Below are 22,812 nucleotides of genomic sequence, written 5' to 3' on the forward strand. Positions count from 1 at the left end.
CGTCGTGGCGCAGTGGTTAACGAATCTGACTAGGAACCATGAGGTTGCGGGTTCAATTCCTGCCCTTGCTCAGTGGGTTAAAGACCTGGTGTTGCCGTGAGCTGTGGTGTAGGTCGCAGACGTGGCTGGGATCCCGAGTTGCTGTGGCTCTGGTGTAGGCTGGCAGCTACAGTTCCGATTAGACCCCTAGCCTGGGAACCTCCATATGCCACGGGAGCAGCCCAAGAAATGGGAGCAGCCCAAGAAATGGCAGAAAGACAAAAAAAAAATTTAAAAAAATAAAAATAAAGTTAAAAAATTAAATCACCATTGATGCTTAAGTTCCAGACAATGCAACAAATTAAAAACAAAGGGTTGGGGGGGGAAGTTCAGCATACTCTTCTGTAGACATATTATACTCCATAGAAGAGTGTTGAAAAGTAAAACTTCAAAAAGAAAACTAGGAGTTCCCACCATGGCACAGCAGGTTAAGGATCCTGCATTGTCACAGCTTTGGTGTAGGTCAAAGCTGCAGCTCAGATTTGACCTCTGGCCTGGGAACTTCCATATACCACCAGGTGGCCAAAAAAGAAAAACAAAAGTAAAAATGGGGAGTTCCCTGGTGGTCTAGGGGTCAGGACTCAGTGCTTTCTGAATCTGGGACCCAGATTCAATACCTGGTCTGGGACCTGAGATCCCACATCAAGCCACTGCATGCCGCGGCCAAAAAAAAAGTTAAGAAATGTTAAAAACCAAAAAAATAAGTAAAAAATGAATCATTCCTTTTTTTTTTTCCTTGCTAGGGCTGTACTTGCAACATATGGAGGTTCCCAGGCTAGGGGTCCAATCAGAGCTACAGCTGCCCGCCTACACCACAGCTACAGCAACGCCAGAACAGAGCCCTGTCTGCGACCTAGACCACAGCTCAAGGCAACTCCAGATCCTTAAACCAATGAGTGAAATCAGGGCTCAAACCCAAGACCTCATGGATACCATTCAGGTTCGTTGCTGCTGAACCTCAACAGGAACTCCAAAAATGGGGCATTCTTGATATGAAACTGTCTTCAACATGTTAAGATGAAAAAAACACGATGTTAACCAGTTTGCATTGCTTGCCTGCTTGCATTTCTGGGTATATTTATGAGGGCTATATAAATACACACGCATTTGCCTGTGGATGCAAACGCCATCTCTGAGAGAAGGCACAAGACATGGTCACAGTGGTTACCCCCAGGGTGGGGAACTGGGGGCAGGGGAACAGGTGAAAGGGACCAGGCTATTCATGGTGCACTGTTGGGGGGACTGTTTGAAATTTTTAGCTCAGATTACCAATTCAAAAAATTTACAAATATGTGAAAAACCAAATTGAAGGTAACAAATCCCCAGACTTCTAGTTGTAAAATTGTTCCTATAATAATAATAATTTATAGTATCAGTGATATAAACAATAGCATTGTTAATAAACTTATCTATGCTATTACTCAACATATCACTATTAAATATACATTAAGAATAAACAGGGAGTTCCTATTGTGACTCAGTGGGTTAAGGATCTGGCATTTCTGTGGCTGTGGCGTAGGCTGGCAGCCTATTAGACCCCTAGCCTAGGAACCTCCATATGCCATGGGTGCAGCCCTAAAAAGCAAAAAAAAGAACCAGCTAGTATCCATGAGGATGTGGATTCAATCCCTGGTTTCTCTCAGTGTCTCAGTGGGTAAAGTATTAGGCATTGTGGCAAGCTGTGTCATAGGTTGCAGATGTGGCTCGGATCTGGCGTTGCTGTGGCTTATATGTGGAACCTAAAAAAGATACAAAATGAACTTATCTATAAAACAGAAATAGATCCATAGACATAAAAAATAAACTTATGGTTATCAAAGGGGAAAGTAAGGAGAGGGATAAATTAGGAGTTTGGGATTAACAGATTAACTCCAATATTTGGTATTAATGTAGAAATGAATATTAAGAATCACTAAATTTCAGCTAAGACTTACTGTATAGCACAGGGAATTCCACTTGATATTCTATGGTAACCTATGCGGGAAAAGAATTTGAAAAAGAACGGATAGGAATTCCCATTGGGGCGAGTAGAAATGAATCCGACTAGGAACCATGAGGTTGTGGGTTCCATACCTGGCCTCACTCAGTGGGTTAAGGATCCAGCATTGCTGTGAGCTCTGGTGTAAGTCACAGATGCAGTTCAGATCTGATGTTGCTGTGGCTGTGGTGTAGGCCGGCAGCTGTAGCTCTGATTCAACCCCTAAGCTGGGAACTTCCATATGCCTAAGGTACGGCCCTAAAAAGCAAAAAAAAAAAAAAAAGAAATTTCAATTAAAAAAAAGAAAAAGAAGGAAAAGAGAAAGAATGGATATATGTATATGTATAACTGAGTCACTTTGCTGTACACCTGAAACTAACATTGTAAATCAACTATATTATAAAATAAAAATTAAATGAAAAATAATTATTATAGAATTCTCTGATGGCTCATTGTATTAAGGATACAGCACTGAATTTCCCTCATGGCACAATGCAATTGGTGGCGTTCCTGCAGCACCAGGATGCAGATTCGATTCCCAGCCCTGTCCTGTGGGTTAAATAAAGGATCCAGCATTGCTGCAGCTTCGGGGTAGGTCACAACTGTGGCTTGAATCTGATCCCTGGCCTAGGAACCCTCTGCCCCCCCAAAAAAAGAATTATTATATTAATGCTACATATATGCACGCAGCATACACATTCATATAATGCCATGTATAATGTTCTGTACTAGCTCTGGTGATGCCTCATTGGTTTCTGCCATCTAAAACTGATAGTCTGAAGGAGGAGACAGAAGAAATGAGACAGTTCTTCGGTGGGAAGATAAGAAAAGCCAAAGAGTGACTTCACTCCTTTTCCTGAGCCAGATTTCTGTCCACTCAGCTCCGGGCCAGATCCTGGGGTCCACTCAGACCTGAGCCAAACCTCACTGAATCCTCTGCCCAAATGAAGTGCGACTGTACAACCTTTAGAAGCCAGGTGTTCAACCCGCAGAGGACAAAACACTAAAAAAAACTGGGTCTTCTCCTCGCCGCGAGCTATCGGAGCGGAAATCTTAGCCCTCTGTGAGGACCTGAGGGAGGAAGTGGCCCCCCCATCTTGCCTTGGCTGGCTCAGCAGTTTGCCATCCCCTCAGGGACCTGGGGGTGGGGGTAATATTGAGGCTGCAGACATATCCGGCTGTCTGTCTGTTAGGGGGACCTCGGCTCCTAGACAAAGGTGATGTCCCGAGGGACACACAGATAACACCCACAAGCAACTTCCGCCTCTCCCCTCCACCTCCCACTTCTGGAGCAACGTGAGGTCTCCGCCAGGTCAGCAGAGGGTAACGGGCGGGAGATTTGGGAAACACTGGCCGAGACTCCCTGGGGGTCTGAGGGGCCAAGGGGAAAGCTGAGCCCTCCTAGGGGAGGGTCCCTGAGTGAGAGAACAGTGGAAGAGGAAGGAAACCGGGCCCTTTTCTTGGGGAGCTCCCAAGTAGGAGAAAAAGAAAAGGAAGAGGCTTGGACCAGCCTCCACTAATTACAGGGCCACTGACAGTAATGGCTAACGCGCAGCGACACAGACAGACCCGTGCCGGGTGCAGCTTCGTGAATCCTCACAGCCCTGGGAGGTGGGTATTATTAATCATCATCATCCCATTTTTTAAAATAGACTATTTTTTAGACCAGTTTTAGGTTCACCGCAAAATTGAGCAGAAAGTAGAGAGAAGTTCCTTATCCCCCCCCACCTCCTCACAGGCATAGCCTCCCCCACTGTCACTGTTAACATCCCCCACCAAAGTGGCATGTCTGTTACCACTAAGGAACTTACGCAGACACATCATTACCACCCCAAGTTCCTGGTTTACATTAGGGTTCACTCTCTATATTGTACATGCTGTGGGTTTGGACAAATGTATAAGGACGTGTACCCACCATTATGGTGTCCTGCAGAATAGCTGCACTGCTCTAAAAAGGCTTCAGAGGAGTTCCCTTTGTGGCTCGGCAGTTAATGAATCCAACTAGGATTCATGAGGATACAGGTTCTATCCCTGGCCTCGCTCACTGGGTTAAGGATCTGGTGTTGCCGTGAGCTGTGCTGTAATTGGCAGACTCGGCTCGAATCCCATGTGGCTGTGGCTGTGGTGCAGGACAGCAGCTGTAGCTTGGAATTGACCCCTAGCCTGGGAACCTCCACATGCCACAGGTACAGCTCTAAAAAGCAAAAAAGCAAAAACAAACAAACAGAAAAGCCTTTGTAGAGTTCCATGGTGGTCTAGTGGTTAAGGATTCAATGTGGTCACTGCCGTGGCTTGGGTTTGATTCCTGGCCTGGCAACTTAAAAAAATGAGAAGCTCTATTCATCTCCCCACCCCACCCCCCGCCCCCTTAATCACTGGCCACCACTGATCTATTTACTGTTCCCAAAGTTTTGCCTTTTCTTCATCACCCCATTTGATCTTTTTTCTTCTGTCTTTTGTCTTTTGAGGGCCGCACCTGCGGCATATGGAAGTTCCCAGGCTAGGGGTCTAATCGGAGCTGTAGCTGCCGGCCTATGCCACAGCCACAGCAACACCAGATCTGAGCCATGTCTGTGACCTACACCACAGCTCACGGCAATGCCAGATCCTTAACCCACTAAGCAAGGCCAGGGATCAAACCCGCAATCTCATGGTTACTAGTTGGGTTCATTAACCACTGAGCCACAACAGGAACTCCCTATCCCATTTGATTTTTATATTTATTTTTTGTCTTTTTAGGGTCCTGCTCTCAAAATATGGAAGTTCCAGGCTAGGGGTCAAATCAGAGCTATAGCCACCAGCCTATACCACAGCCACAGCAATGCTGGATCAGAGCTGCATCTTCAACCTACACACACAGCTTGCAGCAATGCTGGATCCTTAACACACTGGGTGAGGCCAGGGATTAAACCTGCGTCCTTTTAGATACTAGTTGTGTTCTCAACCCACTGAGCCACAACGGGAACTCCCATCATCCCATTTTAAAGATGAGAAAACTGAGGCACACAGTCGTGGTGGGATTTGAACTATAGCTCTCTGTCCTCTTTTTCATCCCAAATTCCTGACCCAGTCCTGATGCAGTGCCCACCCCCAACCCTGCCCCGTGGGTTTGGAATTGAAGGGCAGCGGGTTACCATTCAGGACAACATCTGTCATTGGCAAGATGTAGAATGTTCTCTGTAATGTAGAAGTGAAGGAAACCCTCTGAACTCTGATCCCACCCCACCTCAAATATTGTGAATTCCCCCAAATCAATGAGCCCCAGGGCTATCTTCCATCCTCCCTGGGCCTCCACTGTCCCCCACCCCCACCCTCAGTTCTTGGGTTTTGGCAGGAGGAACTGCATGAGGAGAAGTGTCTGAGACAGGTCCCAACTTTCTCATCGTCATCCCAGCACTGGGGGAAGGGGCCCAGCTGCAGAGAAGCTTTCCAGATGCTGATCTTGGCAGGGAACAGAGAGGCAGCGGCCTCATTTCGTCTGTCCACGGGCTTGAGGCCCACTTTCAGCTTCAGGGATGGGGCGGGGAGGCTGCTGGAGGAAGCCAGTCCCTGCCACGTCTGCACCAGATGTAGTTTTAGCCCTTTGAACCTGGGAAGGGTGGGCTCTCTCTTCCAGACGAGGGAGAAGTGCAGTTAGAGGAGAGAGGAACCCCAAAGGCCTACTTCAGCCCCTGTGCAGTATAACAGGAGCTGAAACATACACAATGCACCAGTTACCATCCTAAGTGCTTTGCAAATAACCCATCAAAAGCTCACAGCAGCTCCTTTAACAAAGGAATCCACAAGACAAAGGGCAGTTCATCCTCACATGGAAGATCACTCGGGAATATAATATTTGGAAGCTTGAATTCTAAACAGAAGGAACCAGTGATACAGAACAATAGGGATGGGAGTTCCCTTGTGGCTCAGCAGGTTAAGGATACAGTGTTGTCACTATGGTGGTTCTGGTTACTGCAGTGGCGCAGTTTCGATCCCTGGCCTGGGAAATTCCGCCTGCCTCGGGGCAGCCAAAAAGAAAAAGATGAAGAGGAAGAAGAGGAAGAGGAGGAATGAATCTTAAATACATTAGAATGAGGGAAAGAACGCAGACACAAAAGGCTGTATGTGGAGTTCCCATCGTAGCTTAGTGGAAATGAATCTGACTGGTATCTATGAGAATGCAGATACGATCCCTGGCCTCACTCAGTGGGTTAAGGATCCAGCGTTGGTGTGAGCTGTGGTGTAGGTCGCAGACGGGGCTTGGATCTGGTGTTGCCCCTGTGGCATAGACCAGTGGCTGTGGCTCCTGGGAACCACTATATGCTACACGTGTGGCCCTAAAGAGACCAAAAAAAAAAAAAAAAAAAAAGTCTATATGTATACTCTATGATTCCATTTCAATGACATTCTAGAAAAGGCCAAACCATAGGGACAGTGAACAACTAGTGATTTGTAGGGCCTGAGGGCGGAGAAAGGGGTTGACTCAGAAAGGGCATGGGGGAATTTTTTGGTGATGGAACCATTCTGTATCTTTTTCTTAATTTGAAGGGCAATTATAACCCATTTTACAGATGAGGACACTGAAGCCTCAGGTTCAAGCCCCAAGGGGGTCTGGCTCTGCCAAAAACCATCTGTAGAGCTGGTTCCGCAACTTTTTTTTTCTGCTCCACACACCCCCTTTACCCTCTGAAGGGGACTGAAGGGAATGGAAACATCTATGCAAATCAGACCTATCCCTAGGGGCTGGGGTTGCAGGGGGGGTGCCTCAGTGAAGACTCTTCCTCCTCACTGGCTTGGCAATTGAGCTGCAAACAAACACACAGCAGATGTCCTGGCAGTTGAAGGGGGTGTACTTTAGGCAGCTCCCCCGAATAAGTCAGACCACCCCCCAACCCCTGCCACCATCAAGCCTGCACTCATACCCTGCATCTCCTATGTGAAGGGTGCCCCAAATATTCCAGCCTTGACCTCTGGCCTTTGTGAAAACTTTGGCACAGGGATGAAGGGGGGCTAGGAAGAGCCAGATGTTGGGGAGACTTCCAGCTTCCAATACATGTTCCCTAAATCTCTATCATGCCCATGGCCAGCAGAGATCCTCTCTGGTCTGTAAGGCTGATGCTGACCCACTAGGGACAAAGGTCACCTACAACTGAGCCTTTGATCCACAAGAGTGGGCTGGACACCTCAACCTTTGACCTCCACCCAGGCTTGGGCCAAAGTGGTCAAACTTTGAGACTTGCAGTGTGCAGGCTTCGAAGTCATCACCTCCCTTTCATTAAGGTTCAAAAGCAATATGCCAGTGGGGAACCATGTGCAAACTGCTTTCTCTACCTTCCATTTGCTCATTTACTATGTATTGAGAAACTTCTGGGTGCCTGGCACCCTGCTCCTTCTTAGCAATGGGGTCCAGTAGTGAAAGAAATAAAGCCTTCTGTCTTCCAGGAGCTGATGTTCAGACAAGAAGCAGGATAGAAGTTCCCACTATGGCTTAATGGGTTAAGGACCCAATGTAGTCTCCATGAGGATGTGGGCTTGATCCCTGGCCTCACTCAGTGGGTTAAGTATCTGGTGTTGCTGCAAGCTGCAGTACAGATCACAGATGTGACTCAGATCCAGTGTTGTTGTGGCTGCGGCATAGGCTGGCAGCTGCAGCTCCAATTCGAACTTCCATATGCCAAAAGTTTGGCCATAAAAAGAAAAAAAAAATGAAGCAGGATATGAATTCCCTGGTGGCGTAGTGGTTAAGGATTCGGTGTTGTCACTGCTGTGGCTCAGATTTGATCCCTGGCCTGGGAACTTCCACATGCTAAAGGTGTGGCCAAAAAAAAAAAAAAAAAAAGCAAGATAAATAAGAACATGATGTCATCTGCTAGAAGTGGTGAAAGTGTGGGAAACAATGACACTGGGAAGGCAGATAAGATATGTGGGATAGGGGAGTTCCCTTTGTGGCTCAGTGATAATGAACCCAATCAGTATCCAAGAGGATGCAGGTTTGATCCCTTGCTCAGTGGGTTAAGGATCCGGCATTGCCATGAGCTGCGGTGTAGGTCGCAGACATGGCCCAGATCTGGCCTTGCTGTGGCAGTGGCATAGGCAGCAGCTGCAGCTCCAATTTGACCCCTACGCCGGGAACCTCGATATGTCGAGAGTGGGGCCCTAAAAAGACAAAATAGGGAGTTCCTGTCGTGGCTCAGTGGTTAACAAATCCAACTAGGAACCATGAGGTTGCAGGTTTGATCTCTGGCCTTGCTCAGTGGGTTAAGGATCTGGAGTTGCCATGGGTTGCGGTGTAGGTCGAAGACGTATCTGGGATCCTGCGTTGCTGTGGCTCTGGCATAGGCCGGCGGCTACAACTCCGATTAGACCCCTAACCTGGGAACCTCCATATGCTGCAGGAGCAGCCCCAGAAAAAAGCAAAAAAAGACTAAATAAATAAATAAAAAGACTATGTATAGTAGGAAGGGAACTGTGATTTTAGACCCAGTGTCACCTGAGAAGGTGACATTTGAGTAAAGACCTGAAAGAGGAGGGAGTGAACCTTGCAGATACACGAGAGAGAGAGGTCCAGGCAAAGGCCCTGAGAAGACCAGTGCACCGGAAACCACAGAGAGGAGGGAGAGTGGCAGGAGGTGAGGACAGGTCCTGCAGGGCCTTGTGGGCTGCAGTGCACTTTGGCTTTTGCTCTAAGTGAAATAGGAGGCACGGAGGGTTCTGAGCAGAGGAGGGATGTGACCTGACTCAGGTATTACAGGCTCCGTCTGTAGGTGGAAAAGACTCTGGGGACTGAGGATGGAAGGAAAGAGAACTCATCCTCCACACAGCTTGGTGAGGGAGTGTTGGCGTGTCCCACCTACGGATTAGAAGACTGAACCCTGAAAGCTTTAAACGCTTGCCCAGGGCCATCTGGCCAATTAGTGGCAGCCCCTGGATTCGAACCCTGTGTCTATGTGACTCCAGCGCCATTGGGGAAATAATCATTCATTGGGTACCTTACGTATCTATGACCTAAGGGGGATATAGACCTTGAGATCGAAGAGACAAAGAGAGGGCTCTCTTTCTGATAAGACCCTTGTAGCAAGTTGATGAATAAAGGGATTCACTCAAGAAACATGTATTAAGGAGTTCCCGCTGTGGCACAACAGGATCAGAGGCATCTCTGCATCACCAGGACACAGGTTTGATCCCAGGACTGACACAGTGGGTTCAAGATCTGACATTACTGCAGCTTCGGTGTAGGTTGCAACTGCACCTGGGATGTGATACCTGGCCCAGGAACTCCATATGCCTCAGGATGGCAAAAAAAAAAAAAAAGCATGTATTGAGCCCCCACTGTGCTACAGGCACTATGCTGGGTACTGGGGCTAGAGTAGGGGACAAGACAGAGCAAAATTAGAGTTCCCTTGCGGGCCAGTGGGTTAAGGATTGGCACTGTCACTGCTGTAGCTAAGGTCACTGTTGTGGCACTGATTTGATCCCTGGCCTGGGAACTTCCACATGCCACAGACACAGCAGCAAAAAAGCAAAATTTCTGCCAAGGAAAGTTTACACTCTAGGGAGTTCCTGTTGTGGTGCAGCAGAAAAAAAGCCAACTAGGAACCATGAGATTGCGGGTTCCATCCCTGGCCTCGCTCAGTGGGTTCCTAGCCTGGGAACCTCCATATGCCGAAGGTGCAGCCCTGAAAAGACAAAAAAGACCGAAAAAAAAAAAGAGAGAGAGAGAAAGTTTACCCTCTAATGGGAGAGACAGATAAAAAGCATGAAAAAGAGTTCCTGCTGTGGCTCAAAAGGTTAAGAACCCGATATCGTGTCCATGAGGTTGCAGGTTCAATCCCTGGCCTCACTCGTTGGGTTAAGGATCTGGCAGTGTGACAAGCTGCAGCATAGATGGCAGATGCAGCTTGGATCTGATGTTGCTGTGGCTGTGGCACAGGCTGGCAGCTGTAGCTCTGATTCTATCCCTAGCCCAGGAACTTCCATTTGCCATGGGTGAAGCCATTAAAAAAAAAAAAAAAAAAAAAAGCATTAAAAAACCAGGACCAGGAAATATATAGGACGTTAAAAGACAGATATTGGCGGAAAAAAATAGAATGGGATAGGGAGTCAGAAGGGCCAAGAGTGGGGATGGTAATTTTATTTTTTTCTTTTCTCTTTTGTCTTTTCTAGGGCCACACCTGTGGCATATGGAGGTTCCCAGGTTAGGGGTCTAATCAAAGCTGTATCCGCCAGCCTTCACCACAGCCACAGAAACAACAGATCCGAGCCATGTATGCAACCTACACCATAGTTCATGGCAACACCGGATGCTTAACCCACTGAGCGAGGCCAGGGATGGAACCCGCAACCTCATGGTTCCTAGTTGTATTCATTAACCACTGAGCCATGATGGGAACTCCGCAATTTTATTTTTTATTTTATTGGCCGCGCCTGTGACATGTGGAAGTTGCTAGGTCAGGGATCGAACCCATGCCAAAGCAGTGACAATGCCTGATCCTTAACTCACTAAGTCACTAGGGAACTCTCGGCAATTTTATTTATTTATTTATTTACTGCTTTTTAGGTCTGCACCTGCAGCATATGGAAATTCCTGGGGTAGGGCTTGAATTGGAGCTACAGCCGCCGGCCTACACCACAGCCACAGCAAGTCCATATCTGAGCTATGTGTGTGACCTAAATCACATCTCACGGCAATGCCAGATCCTTAACCCACTGAGCAAGGCCAGGGATTGAACCCACATCCTCATGGATGCTAGTTGGGTTTGTTACCACAAAGCCACAGCGGAAACACCCTAGCAATTTAAAATACGGTGGTCAGGACAGGCTTCTTGGATGAGGTGACATTTGAGCAAAGAATTGAAGGAGAAGAATCCAGCCATGTAGAGCTCTGGGAAAATATGATCCAAGGAGAAAGAACAACAGTGCAAAGGCCCTGAGGTGGGTTCAACCTAAATGAATCAGTCAGTGAACAAAGCTTGTGGCCCATCAGAAAGTTCAGCACACACCCCACCCTGCAACATCCCCACTTCTGGCCTCTGCAGCTGCTGTTTCCTTCAGCCTGGATCACATTTTTCTCCTTTAGAGAAACTCCTGATGGAGCCTCAAGCTTTAGCTCTCAGGTTACAGCTTCAGAGGTGTCACTTCTGAACCCTCACCTCCACACATTAAGAGTTCGTCCCCTGAGCTCCCATAGGTGCTATAGATGTCCCTGCCCCCATTCTGATCTCTCAGCCTTCATCACTGAGCTCTGAGTATCTCAAGGGTGTCTGCTGGATTTACCCCAGCCATACACAGTAGGCACCCAGTAAATTAACAAGCAACTAAGTGTGGTTCCAACCTTCCCCACATAAAATCTAATTTCTTCTGTGCTAGCAGACGTATAAATTCACATATAAAATCATAAACTGGTTCTGGGAAAAGATGCACAGCTGGTTGTGGTAGTTGCTTCTGGGAAGGGAAAGGGGTGGGGGCGGAGACGTTGGAGGAGACAGACTTTTTTTTTGTCTTTTCTAGGGCCGCACCCATATGGAGGCATATGGAGGATATGGAAGTTCCCAGGCTAGGGGTTGAATCGGAGCTGTAGCCACCGGCCACAGCAACACAGGTTCCGAGCTGAGTCTGTGACCTACACCACAGTTCATGGCAATGCCGGATCCTTAACCGACTGAGCAAGGCCAGGGATCAAACCCACAACCTCGTGGTTCCTCGTTGGATTTGTTAACCACTGAGCCACAACAGGAACTCCGGAGACAGACCCTTTTTACTCTGGTATCTTTTGGTAGTTTTTGAAATTTTCTTTACTAGGTGTATGAATCCCTTATGCAAACATAAAATGAAAAGGGAGTTTCTATTGTGGCTCAGCAGGTTGAGAACCTGACATAGTGTCCATGAAGATGAGGGTTTGATCCCTGGCCTCGTTCAGGGGGTTAAGAATCCAGCATTGCAGCGAGCTGTGGTGTAAGCCACAGACATGGTTTGGATCTGACATTGCTGTGGCTGTGGCATAGGTTGGCAGCTGCAGCTCGAAATGGACCCCTATCTTGGGAAGTTCCATAGGCCACAAGTGAGGCCTGAAAAAACTAAAAAAAAAACAAAAACAAAAAAAAAACAAAAACAAAATAAAACAGCATACAATGAATAAATACAATTTTACAAAATAAAGGAGTGGAAGACCTTTTTTTTGGTCTTTTTGTCTTTTTTTGCTGTTGTTGTTGCTATTTCTTGGGCATATGGAGGTTCCCAGGCTAGGGGTTGAATCGGAGCTGTAGCCACCGGCCTACGCCAGAGCCACAGCAACGCGGGATCCGAGCCGCGTCTGCAACCTACACCACAGCTCACGGCAACGCCGGATCGTCGTTAACCCACTGAGCAAGGGCAGGGACCGAACCCGAAATCTCATGGTTCCTAGTCGGATTCGTTAACCACTGCGCCACGACGGGAACTCCGGAAGACCTTTTAAAACTGCAAAGTGTGTGGAGTTTTAAACACATATCCTCAGCAAGGGCAGAATACATAATGACATACACTGTAAATTTTCTTTAATACTTCACAAAAATATCAATGTTATTTATCAGATGTTGAAAAAAAAAATAAAGCCATCTTTAGCACACATTCAAGTATTCCAGGGTCCACCCCCCCTACCTGCCTTGACTCTTCTCTGCTCTGACAACGAAACTCAGCTTCAGTAATAACAATGCTACCCATGTTCTACTCCTGGAATGCTTGATCTCCATCATTTCATAGAAGTCTCACAACCTCCCCATTTTCCAGATGAGGACATTGAGTTTTCACCGAAATCCCGTTCTCCGCCAGTGAACTCCAACAAACATCCAAGTCACACTGACAGCCAAATGCTCAGATCTGGCTGGACAGGGAAGGCTGCTGTGGGCTCGTGGCGCCGCCTGGAGCCTTATGTGGCAAATAACCTGAAAAAACGAGCGTCTGTATCTCTATGGGTAAGGGTGGACTCCACTCCGCTTCGTTCTCTGAGGGCCCCGGCAGTCTGAAACGCTACACGACACTGGCCAGGGAGATGGAGACACATCTCCTAACCTGATGCCTTGAGGAGGTCACGACCCTGCCCTGTGGGATCTCCGTTTGCCAGAAGCTACCTTTTTTTTTTTCTTTTTTTTTTACGGCCGCACCTGCAGCATATGAAAGTTCCCAAGCCTAGGAACCAATCGGAACTATAGCCAAGGCAACACCGGAGGATCCCAGCTGCAACTGCTACCCTATCCCAAAGCCTGAGGTCACCGCCCGGCATTATCTTGAGGGCAGAGTGGGAGATAACGCCCTGCATTTGGACAAACAAACATAAACCAAGGTATGGGGAAACCGCCACCTAGAGTCTTGGAGGCCCAACTGGGGCGAAACTCCGGGGGCGCGAAACAGGCGGGACGCGGCGAATATAAAACCGTAAAAGTTATTGGCCGTATTCCCTTAGGTGCCCGCCCCAGAACCGAGGAGCAAGAGAGGGCTACTTTCCCAGACTTAATGCTCATTGGCTGATCATGGAGCGTGCCCTTTGAGCTGGGAGGTCTCATTGGCTGGACTCAGCACTGTCTCTTGGGGGCGGGACCTAGAGGGGGCGGGGCTTCTTTCCCTCAGGTCACGCTCCCACGGTTTGCCTACGGTTATTTAGACCAGCAGGGAAGCCTGGTATCTGGGGGTTTAGTCCTGGGGCGGGTATGGGGGCACGCTGAGGCCGGCCCCGCCGTTCTCGCTTTTGCACGCCCTGCTTTCCAACGCCACTTACGAGCCTAGCGAGCGGTGTCGCGGGCGTAACGTCATCGCGACGCGTCGCGGGAGTACGGAAGAAGCCTCGACCTCTCTAAGCGTGGGGAGCTGCGCGACAATGCTGCAGCTAGTCCGGGCTGGGGCGCGGACATGGTTTCGGCCCAGCGGCTGCCGGGTGAGGCCAGGGACTGAAGGTGGGGTCGGAGAACAAAGGTTGGAGGGTCCGGGGGTCGTCTCTCACTCTCGCCGTCTGTTTGCAGGGCCTGAACACCCTAGCAGAAGAGGCAGTGCAGCAGGCGGAGAAGCCAGAATCAGTGGCGAGTTTGGGTGAGGTTGCCGGGGTCGCCCTACGAGGGGCGGCGACCGGGAACTCTGACCCTTGCTTCTGACCCCTGACATCTCAATCGTTCCAGGTCTCCAGCCGCCCGTGTTGCGCAAATGCGAGCTCCCGGTACCTGCGCACCGGCGTCCGGTGCAGGCCTGGATCGAGTCCCTGCGGGGCTACGAGCAGGAGCGCGTGGGTTTGACTGAGCTGCACCCAGATGTTTTCTCTACGGCGCCCAGGTAAGTGGAAACTGAACTGGGTGGCAGAGCGACGAGGAGCGGAGCTTTCGGAATCTGGATGACCTGGGCTCGAGTCTGAGTTTCTTCACCTATTGAAAAGGGATGATGGCTTTTCTTGCTTCAGAGTTGTGTGAAGGTGAGGGCAGTAAGATAACGTCCTCTAGGAGTTAAGAACGAAGAGCTCTGGAACCCTAGTGACTGGCTTCAGATCCTACCTGTTCCCCCTTGTGCTTCACAGTTTACATTCTGTCAAACCTAAAGCAGTTCATTAGAGATAATTCTGGCTCATAATACGTTCAGTAGAGGAGGTCCCTTCGTGGCTCAGCGGTTAACGAACCCGGCTAGAATCCATGAGGATGAGGGTTCGATCCCTGGCCTCGCTCAGTGGGTTATGGATCCGGCGTTGGCGTGAGCTGTGGTGTAGGTCATAGACTCTGCTGGGATCTGGCGGTTGCTGTGCTGTGGTGTAGGCCGGCAGCTACAGCTCCGATTGGAATCCTAGCCTGGGAACGTCCATATGCTGCGGGTTCAGCCCCAAAAAGCAAAAAATAAAAATAAAAAAATGCATTCAATAGAAACATTGCTTGTTGTAGCTGTTATTGGTTTTTTTGCAGAAATGAGCACTAACAATGGTTAAGTCCTTACCAAGTGCCTGGCATAGCCTATTTGCATTTTAATTAGCTAGATCCTCATAGCAACCCTAGGGAAGGGATTCTATTATGTATTTATTTTTTTTGGCCACGCCTGGGGCATGTGGAAGTTCCCAGCCAGGAATCAAACCCAAGGTGCAACAATTAACCGAACCTCATCAGTGACAACTGGTTCCTTATCACTATGAGCCACCAGGGAATCCCTGTTATCTTAGTTTTTAGATAAGGAAACAGCACAAACAGGTTAAGAAATTTTCCCAAGGTCACACAGCTTGTAAAATTTAGAGCTAGCTCTCAGTCTTACATAGGCCAACTCCCAGGACCAGGTTTCTGCTTGCCAAGGTGTATGATGTCCCGTGTGTATACTGTGTCTGACACAAAATAAGTGCTGTTAACTTACTACTGTACCGTTTTTTGTATGGTTTGCCCTGTTTTTACAGAGCCCTAGTCTACCGGGGGCAGAAAAAAAAAATTAAAAACCCAACAAATTTTGTTTCCTCGGTAACTTTATGAAGCATGTACCATGTGCCAGATTCCATTCTGGGTGTTGGGGATACAGCAGTGAATGAACACAGTGGTTGCTGATGTTGTTCACACTCTAGAGCTGGGGTCAGCAAATTTTTTTTTTTTTTTTTTTGTCTTTTGTCTTTTGTCTTGTTGTTGTTGTTGTTGCTATTTCTTGGGCCGCTCCCGCGGCATATGGAGGTTCCCAGGCTAGGGGTTGAATCGGAGCTGTAGCCACCGGCCTACGCCAGAGCCACAGCAACGCGGGATCCGAGCCGCGTCTGCAACCTACACCACAGCTCACGGCAACACCGGATCATTAACCCAGTGAGCAAGGGCAGGGACCGAACCCGCAACCTCATGGTTCCTAGTCGGATTCGTTAACCACTGCGCCACGACGGGAACTCCAGCAAATTTTTTTTGTAAAGGGCCAGAGAGTAAATATTTTAGGCTTTGTGGGCTGCAGTGTTTCCCTGGCAGCTGGTACAAAAGCAGCCATAGACAACATGTACGTGAATGAGCATGACCACATTCCATTAAAAGGAAAAACGGGCAGTGAAACAGATTTGGCCTACTAGCCATAGTTTGCCGCCCTGGCAAACCAATCTAGCAACCCTGTCTAGTGTGTAATTTAAGTTGTTCTAGTAGCCATGTTGTCTTTTGAATAGTAAAAAACAAGTGAGATTGATTTCAATAATATATTTCATTTAGCCTGATAAATTAAAATATTTTCAATTCATAATGGAAAAGAACATGAAAAAGAATGTTTATGCATGTATAACTGAGTCAGTAGAAATTAATAGGAGTTCCTGTTGTGGCTCAGTGGGTTAAGAATCTAGTATTCATGGAGTTCCCATCATGGCGCAGTGGTTAACAAATCCGACTAGGAACCATGAAGTTGTGGGTTTGATCCCTGGCCTTGCTCATTGGGTTAAGGATCTGACGTTGCCGTGAGCTGTGGTGTAGGTTGCAGATACAGCTTGGATCTGGCGTTGCTGTGGCTATGGCTGTGGCTGGCAGCTACAGCTCTGATTTGACCCTTAGCCTGGGAACCTCCATATGCTGTGGGAGTGGCCCAAGAAATGGCAAAAAGACAAAAAAAAAAAAAAAAAAAGAATCTATTATTCATGAGGGTGCAGATTCAATCCCTGGCCTCACTCAGTGGGTTAAGGATCTGGCATTGCCACGAGCTGTGGCATAGGTCAGGTCAAAAACGTGGCTCGGATCTGGGCTCGCTGTGGCTGAGGAGTAGACCTCAGCTGCAGCTCTGATTTGACCCCTGGCCTGGGAGCTTCCATATGCTGCAAGTGTGGTCCTAAAAAGAAAACAAACATTATAGGAAGTTCCCATCTGGCACAACAGGTTAAGGATTCAGCATTACCACAACTGTGGCTCCAGTTATATCCTTGGTCTGGTAATTTCCACATGCTGCAGGTTTGGCCAAAACCAAAAAACAAAACAACAAAAAATTATGAATCAAAAGTTGCAAACATGAAAAAAATAAAAATAAAAATAAATAAATAAAAATTAGGAATCACCTATACTTCAGTAAAATAAAGAAAAACTTGTCATTGCAACATGTGTCATTGGCTGCATTTCAGGTGTTCACTACCCATACATGTGGCCAGTGTCTACTATACAGGACAGCACAGGGCTAGAGAGGCAAGCGAGTCTTTAAAGTGGCAGTAAGAAAGTTGTGATGGTAGGAAAGGAGGAGGAATGGGTGACTCTCTCTTTAGCAAGAGGGTGCCTCTTGGAGATACCATTTGGGCTAAGATGTGTAGGCTGAGAAGGAACCAGACAGGAGGAGAGCATTTCAAGCAGAAGGGACAGCACATATATAAAGTCTTGGAGACTGGACTCCACAGAACAGAAATGGAATGGGGCTGGGGCTGGTGCAAGTTGGGGTCAGAGAGAAGTTCGAGCTGCAATGCAGCAGGTTAAGAATCCACTGTTGTCTCTGCAGCAGCCAGGGTTCAAGATGGGTTAAAGATCCAGAATGGCCACAGGTGTGGCGTAGGCCATGGCTGCAACTCGGATTTGATCCCTGGCCCGAGAACTTCCATATGCCACAGGTGTGGCTCAGCCAGGAAAAAAAAAAAGACAGGGTCTGAGAAGGGCCGGAAGTGGAGGGGAGGAGCCGACGTTTTCATCCAGTGGGACAGGGAAGGTTTTATTTTTCATTTATTTATCTATTTTGGCCATGGCATGTGGAGCCAGGGATCGAACCTGTGCCACAGCTATGATCCAAGCCACAGCAATGACAATGCCAGATCCTTAACCTGGTGAGCCGCCAGGGAATTCCAGCAAGGGTTTTATTTTATTTTATTTTATTTTATTGTATGGCTGCACCTATGGCATATGGAAGTTCCCAGGCCACGGATTGAATTCGAGCCACAGCTGCAAACTATGCCACAGCTGTGGCAATGCTGGATCCTTAAACCACTGTGCTGGGCCGGGGATCGAACCCCAACCTCCCCAGCAACCCAAGCCATTGCAGTCAGATTCTTAACCTATTGTGTCAACCCATTGTGGAAACAACCAAACCCATTGTGGAAACTCCCCAGGGAGAGTTCTAATTAAATAAGGGCCATGTGTCTCCTTCCTCCACAGGCTAGATATCCTGCACCAGGTTGCCATCTGGCAGAAGAACTTCAAGAGAATTGTGAGTGCCCTGAGTTGGGGGGAGGTTGAGGGGAGGAGGCAGAGCAAGCCTATGACGTGTCTTCTCTGGGCTGCTTGGGTCTCATCTGGCACTTCCAGCCTAGCATTGGAAGCCCTGCATGATCCCACACCCCACATCCCTCACTGATTCTCTCCAGCCCCCCTGTCTTTCCCCACATCCCGTCCTCCTTTTAGTTACAACCACATGAAAATCATTCAAAAAATACTAAGTACCCATGCGTGCCAGGCAGCAGGGCCCCTGCCTTTCTGAAGCTGACCTTCTGGTGTAGAGTCGAGGACTCTTCGATTTTCTTTATCCTTCCTTCCCTGTGCTTGTCCCAGTGGAGCCCCACTGGAAGCTCCTGTCCGGCTCCCCATTGGAGGCCAGTCCGCCCAGCTCACTGCGGTATTCCCCGGCTCAGTGCCTGACTGTCCTCACTCTGCCTGCAGAGCTATGCCAAGACCAAGACAAGGGCCGAGGTGCGAGGTGGTGGGCGGAAGCCCTGGGTGCAGAAAGGCAGTGGGCGTGCCAGGCATGGCAGCATCCGCTCCCCGATCTGGCGAGGAGGTAAGCAGAGCTGGTGGGGGCGGGGGCTGAGTTAATGCAGGGTCAGGTGTTTGTTCCCACACACATCTGGAGAACAGTCTTGTCAGTCTCAGTCCCTCCAGCTCACTGCCCACATGTGGTCAGAAGTGAGAGAGTCGTCCACTCCCCCCTCCACCCCCAGTTCCCTGCAGCTCTGGTCTTGGCCTCTCATCAGACTATAGCCACAGCCTCCCACCCATTTTTTTTTTTCTTTTGCCATCACACCTGTGGCATATGGAAGTTTCCAGGCTAGGCTTATAAAAATAATCACTTATATAAATCAAATATTCCCTCAAATCTCAGAAAATAAAGAAACTGAACCTTCTGCAGTAAAAAAAAAAAGTTTCCAGGCTACAGATCAAATCAGAGCTGCAGCTGCCGGCCAAGGCCACAGCAACATGGGATCTGAGCCTTGTCTGTGACCTACACTGCAGCTCATGGCAACACCAGATCCTTAACCCACTGAGTGAGGCCAGGGATCAAATTTGCATCCTCATGGGTATTAGTGGAGTTCTTAACACACTGAGCCACAATAGGAACTCCTTTTTTTATTAGTTTTTTTTTTGTTTGCTTTGTTTTGTTTTTTTGCCACAGCCCCTTTTTCCCACATCCCATCTCACCTCTTTGGCCCACACTTCACAGAGGACCCAGAAGGATTTTCCTAAACCCCTAGCTCCTGCAGCCTTTGTGGGAAGTCTGAGCCCCTCACCTTGGCATTCCAGGCCCTGGTGGCTGCAGACCCCTCCCCCTTGTCCCTTCCACACTCTCCCTGAGAGCTGATTCAGAGTCATTTCCTATTTGGCCAGTTCCTCTCATGTTTCCAATGTGTTTGGGCCTTGCTTCCTCCAGGAAGCCCTCCCTGACCCTCTTTGGGTCCCCACCTCCCTCCACCCGCAACCCCTTGTGCTGCCTGCCCCGCTGGTTCCCTCGGAGATTCGGCCTCTGTCTGATTATGAACTGTGTGAGGGCAGGGATCTTGTCCATCACACTCCCAGGGCTCAGCAGAGGGAGGACACACGGGTAGATGGACCTCACTCAGGATTTGACGACCTCGGAGACCAAGAGCCAGTGAGACCCGATCCAGCCTCCCGTTTCCATCCCTACCTGAGGCCCTGCTCTCTTTGCTGAGGTTCAGCCTGGCTGCCGGCAGCCCCCCCCCCAACCCCTGTGCCAGCCTCTGGAGCACATTTCTGACCTCCGTGCCCAGCTGAGGCCTTCATCTCTTCACCTATCTCCTCCTCTCTCACAGGAGGCGTTGCCCACGGCCCCCGGGGCCCCACGAGCTACTACTACATGCTGCCCATGAAAGTGCGGGTGCAGGGCCTCAAGGTGGCGCTGACTGTCAAACTGGCCCAGGTATAGCCCTGATCCTTCTGGGAGCACCGAGGTCCGGGGTGGGGGGGTGGCTCTGGGGGTTTAGACCATCCTTTGCTCCCACCAGGACGACCTGCACATCGTGGACTCCCTGGAGCTGCCGACTGCAGACCCCCAGTACCTGATAGAGCTGGCCCGCTACCGCCGCTGGGGTGACTCTGTCCTCCTCGTGGACTTGTGAGGGCACAGGGCAGAGCTGGGGAGGTAGGGGCTGGGGGGCTGGGGGGCAGGGCTCACCTCCTGGCTTCTGTTTCAGGGAACACGAGGACATGCCTCAGAACGTTGTGGCAGCCACCTCCGGGCTCAAGACCTTCAACCTGGTCCCTGCTGTTGGTGAGCAAAGGGCCCCAGTCTGCCTCCCAGGCCCCCAGAGAGTACTCGGGCCAGCTCAAATCCTGTGCCTGTGACTTGGTCACTGAATGGCCTTGGGCCGTGATGACTCCCCTCCCCCACCCAGCCCTCAGCTTGCCCAGATGAGCCTTGGGAAAATGATATCTTTCTTAGAGAAATGCTCTGAGGTCGTGTCTGTCCAAGCTTGGGTCACAGTGCCAGGCGTGGAGCATGTCCCAGGGCCCACACACTGTCCTCGCCCTGCTCCTCATGTGGAAGTGGAGACGAAGGATCAGGGCTGTCCCGAGCACATCCCACCCATCAGTGTGTTGTCTGATCCCCAGAGCTCTCTCCCCACCTCCTGATCACAAGTCTGGCTGCCTCCTGGACAGCAGCACATGGAGTCTTGTCATCATCCTGGCACATAAGATCTTCTTCCCAGTGGCCCAGGCCCCAGACCACGCTGTCACCCTCCACACTAGTCTGTTAGCTCACCCTGTCAGCTCTGTCCCTAAACATCTAGAATCCAACCACTTCTCACCACCCTGAACTAGCACAGGTCTCTGCTCAGGTCCCAGACTCCTGCCAACTTCCTCAAGGTCTGACCTGTGCCCCATCTGCCCATCCCTGCTTATGACCACCAGAGGGCGCGTGTGAGCACCACCTGAGCCAGCCCAGAGCCTTCCAGGGCTCCCTGGTCACTCCAAGTAAAAGGCAGACAGATCTCACACAGCCTGCCCTGCCTCCTCCTCCTCTTTCTTGCCCTCATCACTCACTGCAGCCCCACAGGCCTCCCTCAGTGCACCGTGTTTACTCATCTGCTCTGCCTCCCCGGCTGGGGTGTAAGGTGGGACTCATGCCCGAGCACAGGGCAGAGTCTGGCCCTCTGGACGCTCTCAGTTAGAAGTTGATAAGCTGAGGACAGTCCCTTGCTAAGGGTCTCTGGCAGTGAGAACCCAGGCCATGGAGCTCAGGACCTCACATCAGGCCATGGTGTCTCTGTGGAGGGGGCAGCTGGCCCTCACTGTACCCCTGCCCTGCCCCCCAGGCCTGAACGTGCACAGCATGCTCAAGCACCAGACCCTGGTCCTGACCCTGCCGACCGTTGCCTTCCTGGAGGAGAAGCTGCTCTGGCACAACTCGCGCTACACACCCCTCTACCCCTTCCGCCTGCCCTACTGCGACTTCCCCTGAGCCCCTTCCCTGCACCTTTCATGGCCTTCCATGGCCCATCGGCGCCCTCCTTCTTGCTGTCCTGCTCTGAGCCAGGTTGAGCCCCTGACGGGCTTGGGAGCCTCCCATTCGCCCTGGAAGGCATTGCCCAGCCCCCCTCGTCCCAGGTGGGGGCAGAGGCCACAGTCAGAGTAGCCCAGCAGGCATCACTACAGGAAGGTGGGGAGGCACAGCTCTCCAGAGAGCCTGACCGAGCTTCTGCCCCAGGTGTCTCTTTTGTGTAAGATAAATTTTTAATTTTTTAAGCCAAGAGGAGAACCAAACAGCTCGTTACCATTTTGTGAATAATTCCATTTGGCAAGTTGGGCTCCTTCTGTGGTGCTGGGCACCGCTGGGTACCTCTCCTCAAGGGGCATCGGCACTGTTTATAGAAATGACCCACCATCAGCTTTCCTGGGTGAGTCAGCCTTGGGGAGTGGCGCCTCCTGATTGCCAAGCACTCTCAATAAAGGCTTGCATCCCTCACAGGGCTTGTGGTCCTTCAGTCCAAGTGTGGGCCTGAGTCCACAGAGGGTACAGTGTGGAAACCTGAACTTTCATCACAGTGATTTTCCAGAAGCACAGAGTCAGGATCAATGTAGTAGGTAAATGAGCAAATAAACTTTCTTAAAACACCAAACCAGAATCCTCATTTTTGAGTCTGATGATGTTATTTGCCTCCAAGTTGTTATTGTTTTTTGTCTATTGTCCTTTTGTGGCTGCACCTGGAGGTTTCCAGGCTAGGGGTCTAATTGGAGCTACAGCTGCTGGCCTATGCCACAGCCACAGCAATGCCAGATCCAAGCCACGTCTGCAGCCTATACCACAGCTCATGGCAACACCAGATCTTTAACCCACTGAGCAAGGCCAGGGATCGAACCTGCAACCTCATGGTTTCTAGTCAGATTCATTTCTACTGCACCACGACGGGAATTCCATGTTTTGTCTTTTATTTTTTTATTTTTTATTTTTATTTTTTGTCTTTTTTGCCATTTCTTGGGCTGCTCCCGCAGCATATGAAGGTTCCCAGGCTAGGGGTCCAATTGGAGTTGTAACCGCCAGCCTATGCCAGAGCCACAGCAACACGGGATCCGAGCTGCATCTGCGACCTACACCACAGCTCACGGCAACGCCGGATTGTTAACCCACTGAGCAAGGGTAGGGATCGAACCCTTAACCTCATGGTTCCTAGTCGGATTCGT

General features: G+C 49.7%; 1 protein-coding gene across 2 annotated transcripts; it reads left to right on the forward strand.

Moving 5' to 3' along the window:
• The first annotated feature begins 13,801 nt into the window (after positions 1-13,801).
• MRPL4 (mitochondrial ribosomal protein L4) lies at positions 13,802-22,250 on the forward strand. 2 transcript variants are annotated; one of them, XM_003123221.6, is made up of 9 exons: positions 13,802-13,901; positions 13,987-14,053; positions 14,140-14,290; positions 18,058-18,109; positions 18,559-18,676; positions 19,944-20,050; positions 20,136-20,245; positions 20,325-20,401; positions 21,447-22,250. In XM_003123221.6, exons 1-9 carry the CDS (start codon positions 13,845-13,847, stop codon positions 21,590-21,592), a joined length of 885 nt encoding a protein of 294 aa, XP_003123269.2. In that variant the 5' UTR covers positions 13,802-13,844; the 3' UTR covers positions 21,593-22,250. The 2 variants fall into 2 exon arrangements, with proteins under 2 accessions (XP_003123269.2, XP_005654912.1); XM_005654855.4 differs by having other exon boundaries at positions 22,100-22,250.
• Positions 22,251-22,812: the final 562 nt, after the last annotated feature.

The sequence above is a fragment of the Sus scrofa genome, chromosome 2, assembly GCF_054392235.1.
Source record: "Sus scrofa isolate SSC_HxYL_T2T_F1_AM1 chromosome 2, Sscrofa_HxYL_maternal_Yorkshire_Landrace_v2.0, whole genome shotgun sequence".
In the NCBI taxonomy this organism is placed as follows: Eukaryota; Metazoa; Chordata; class Mammalia; order Artiodactyla; family Suidae; genus Sus; species Sus scrofa.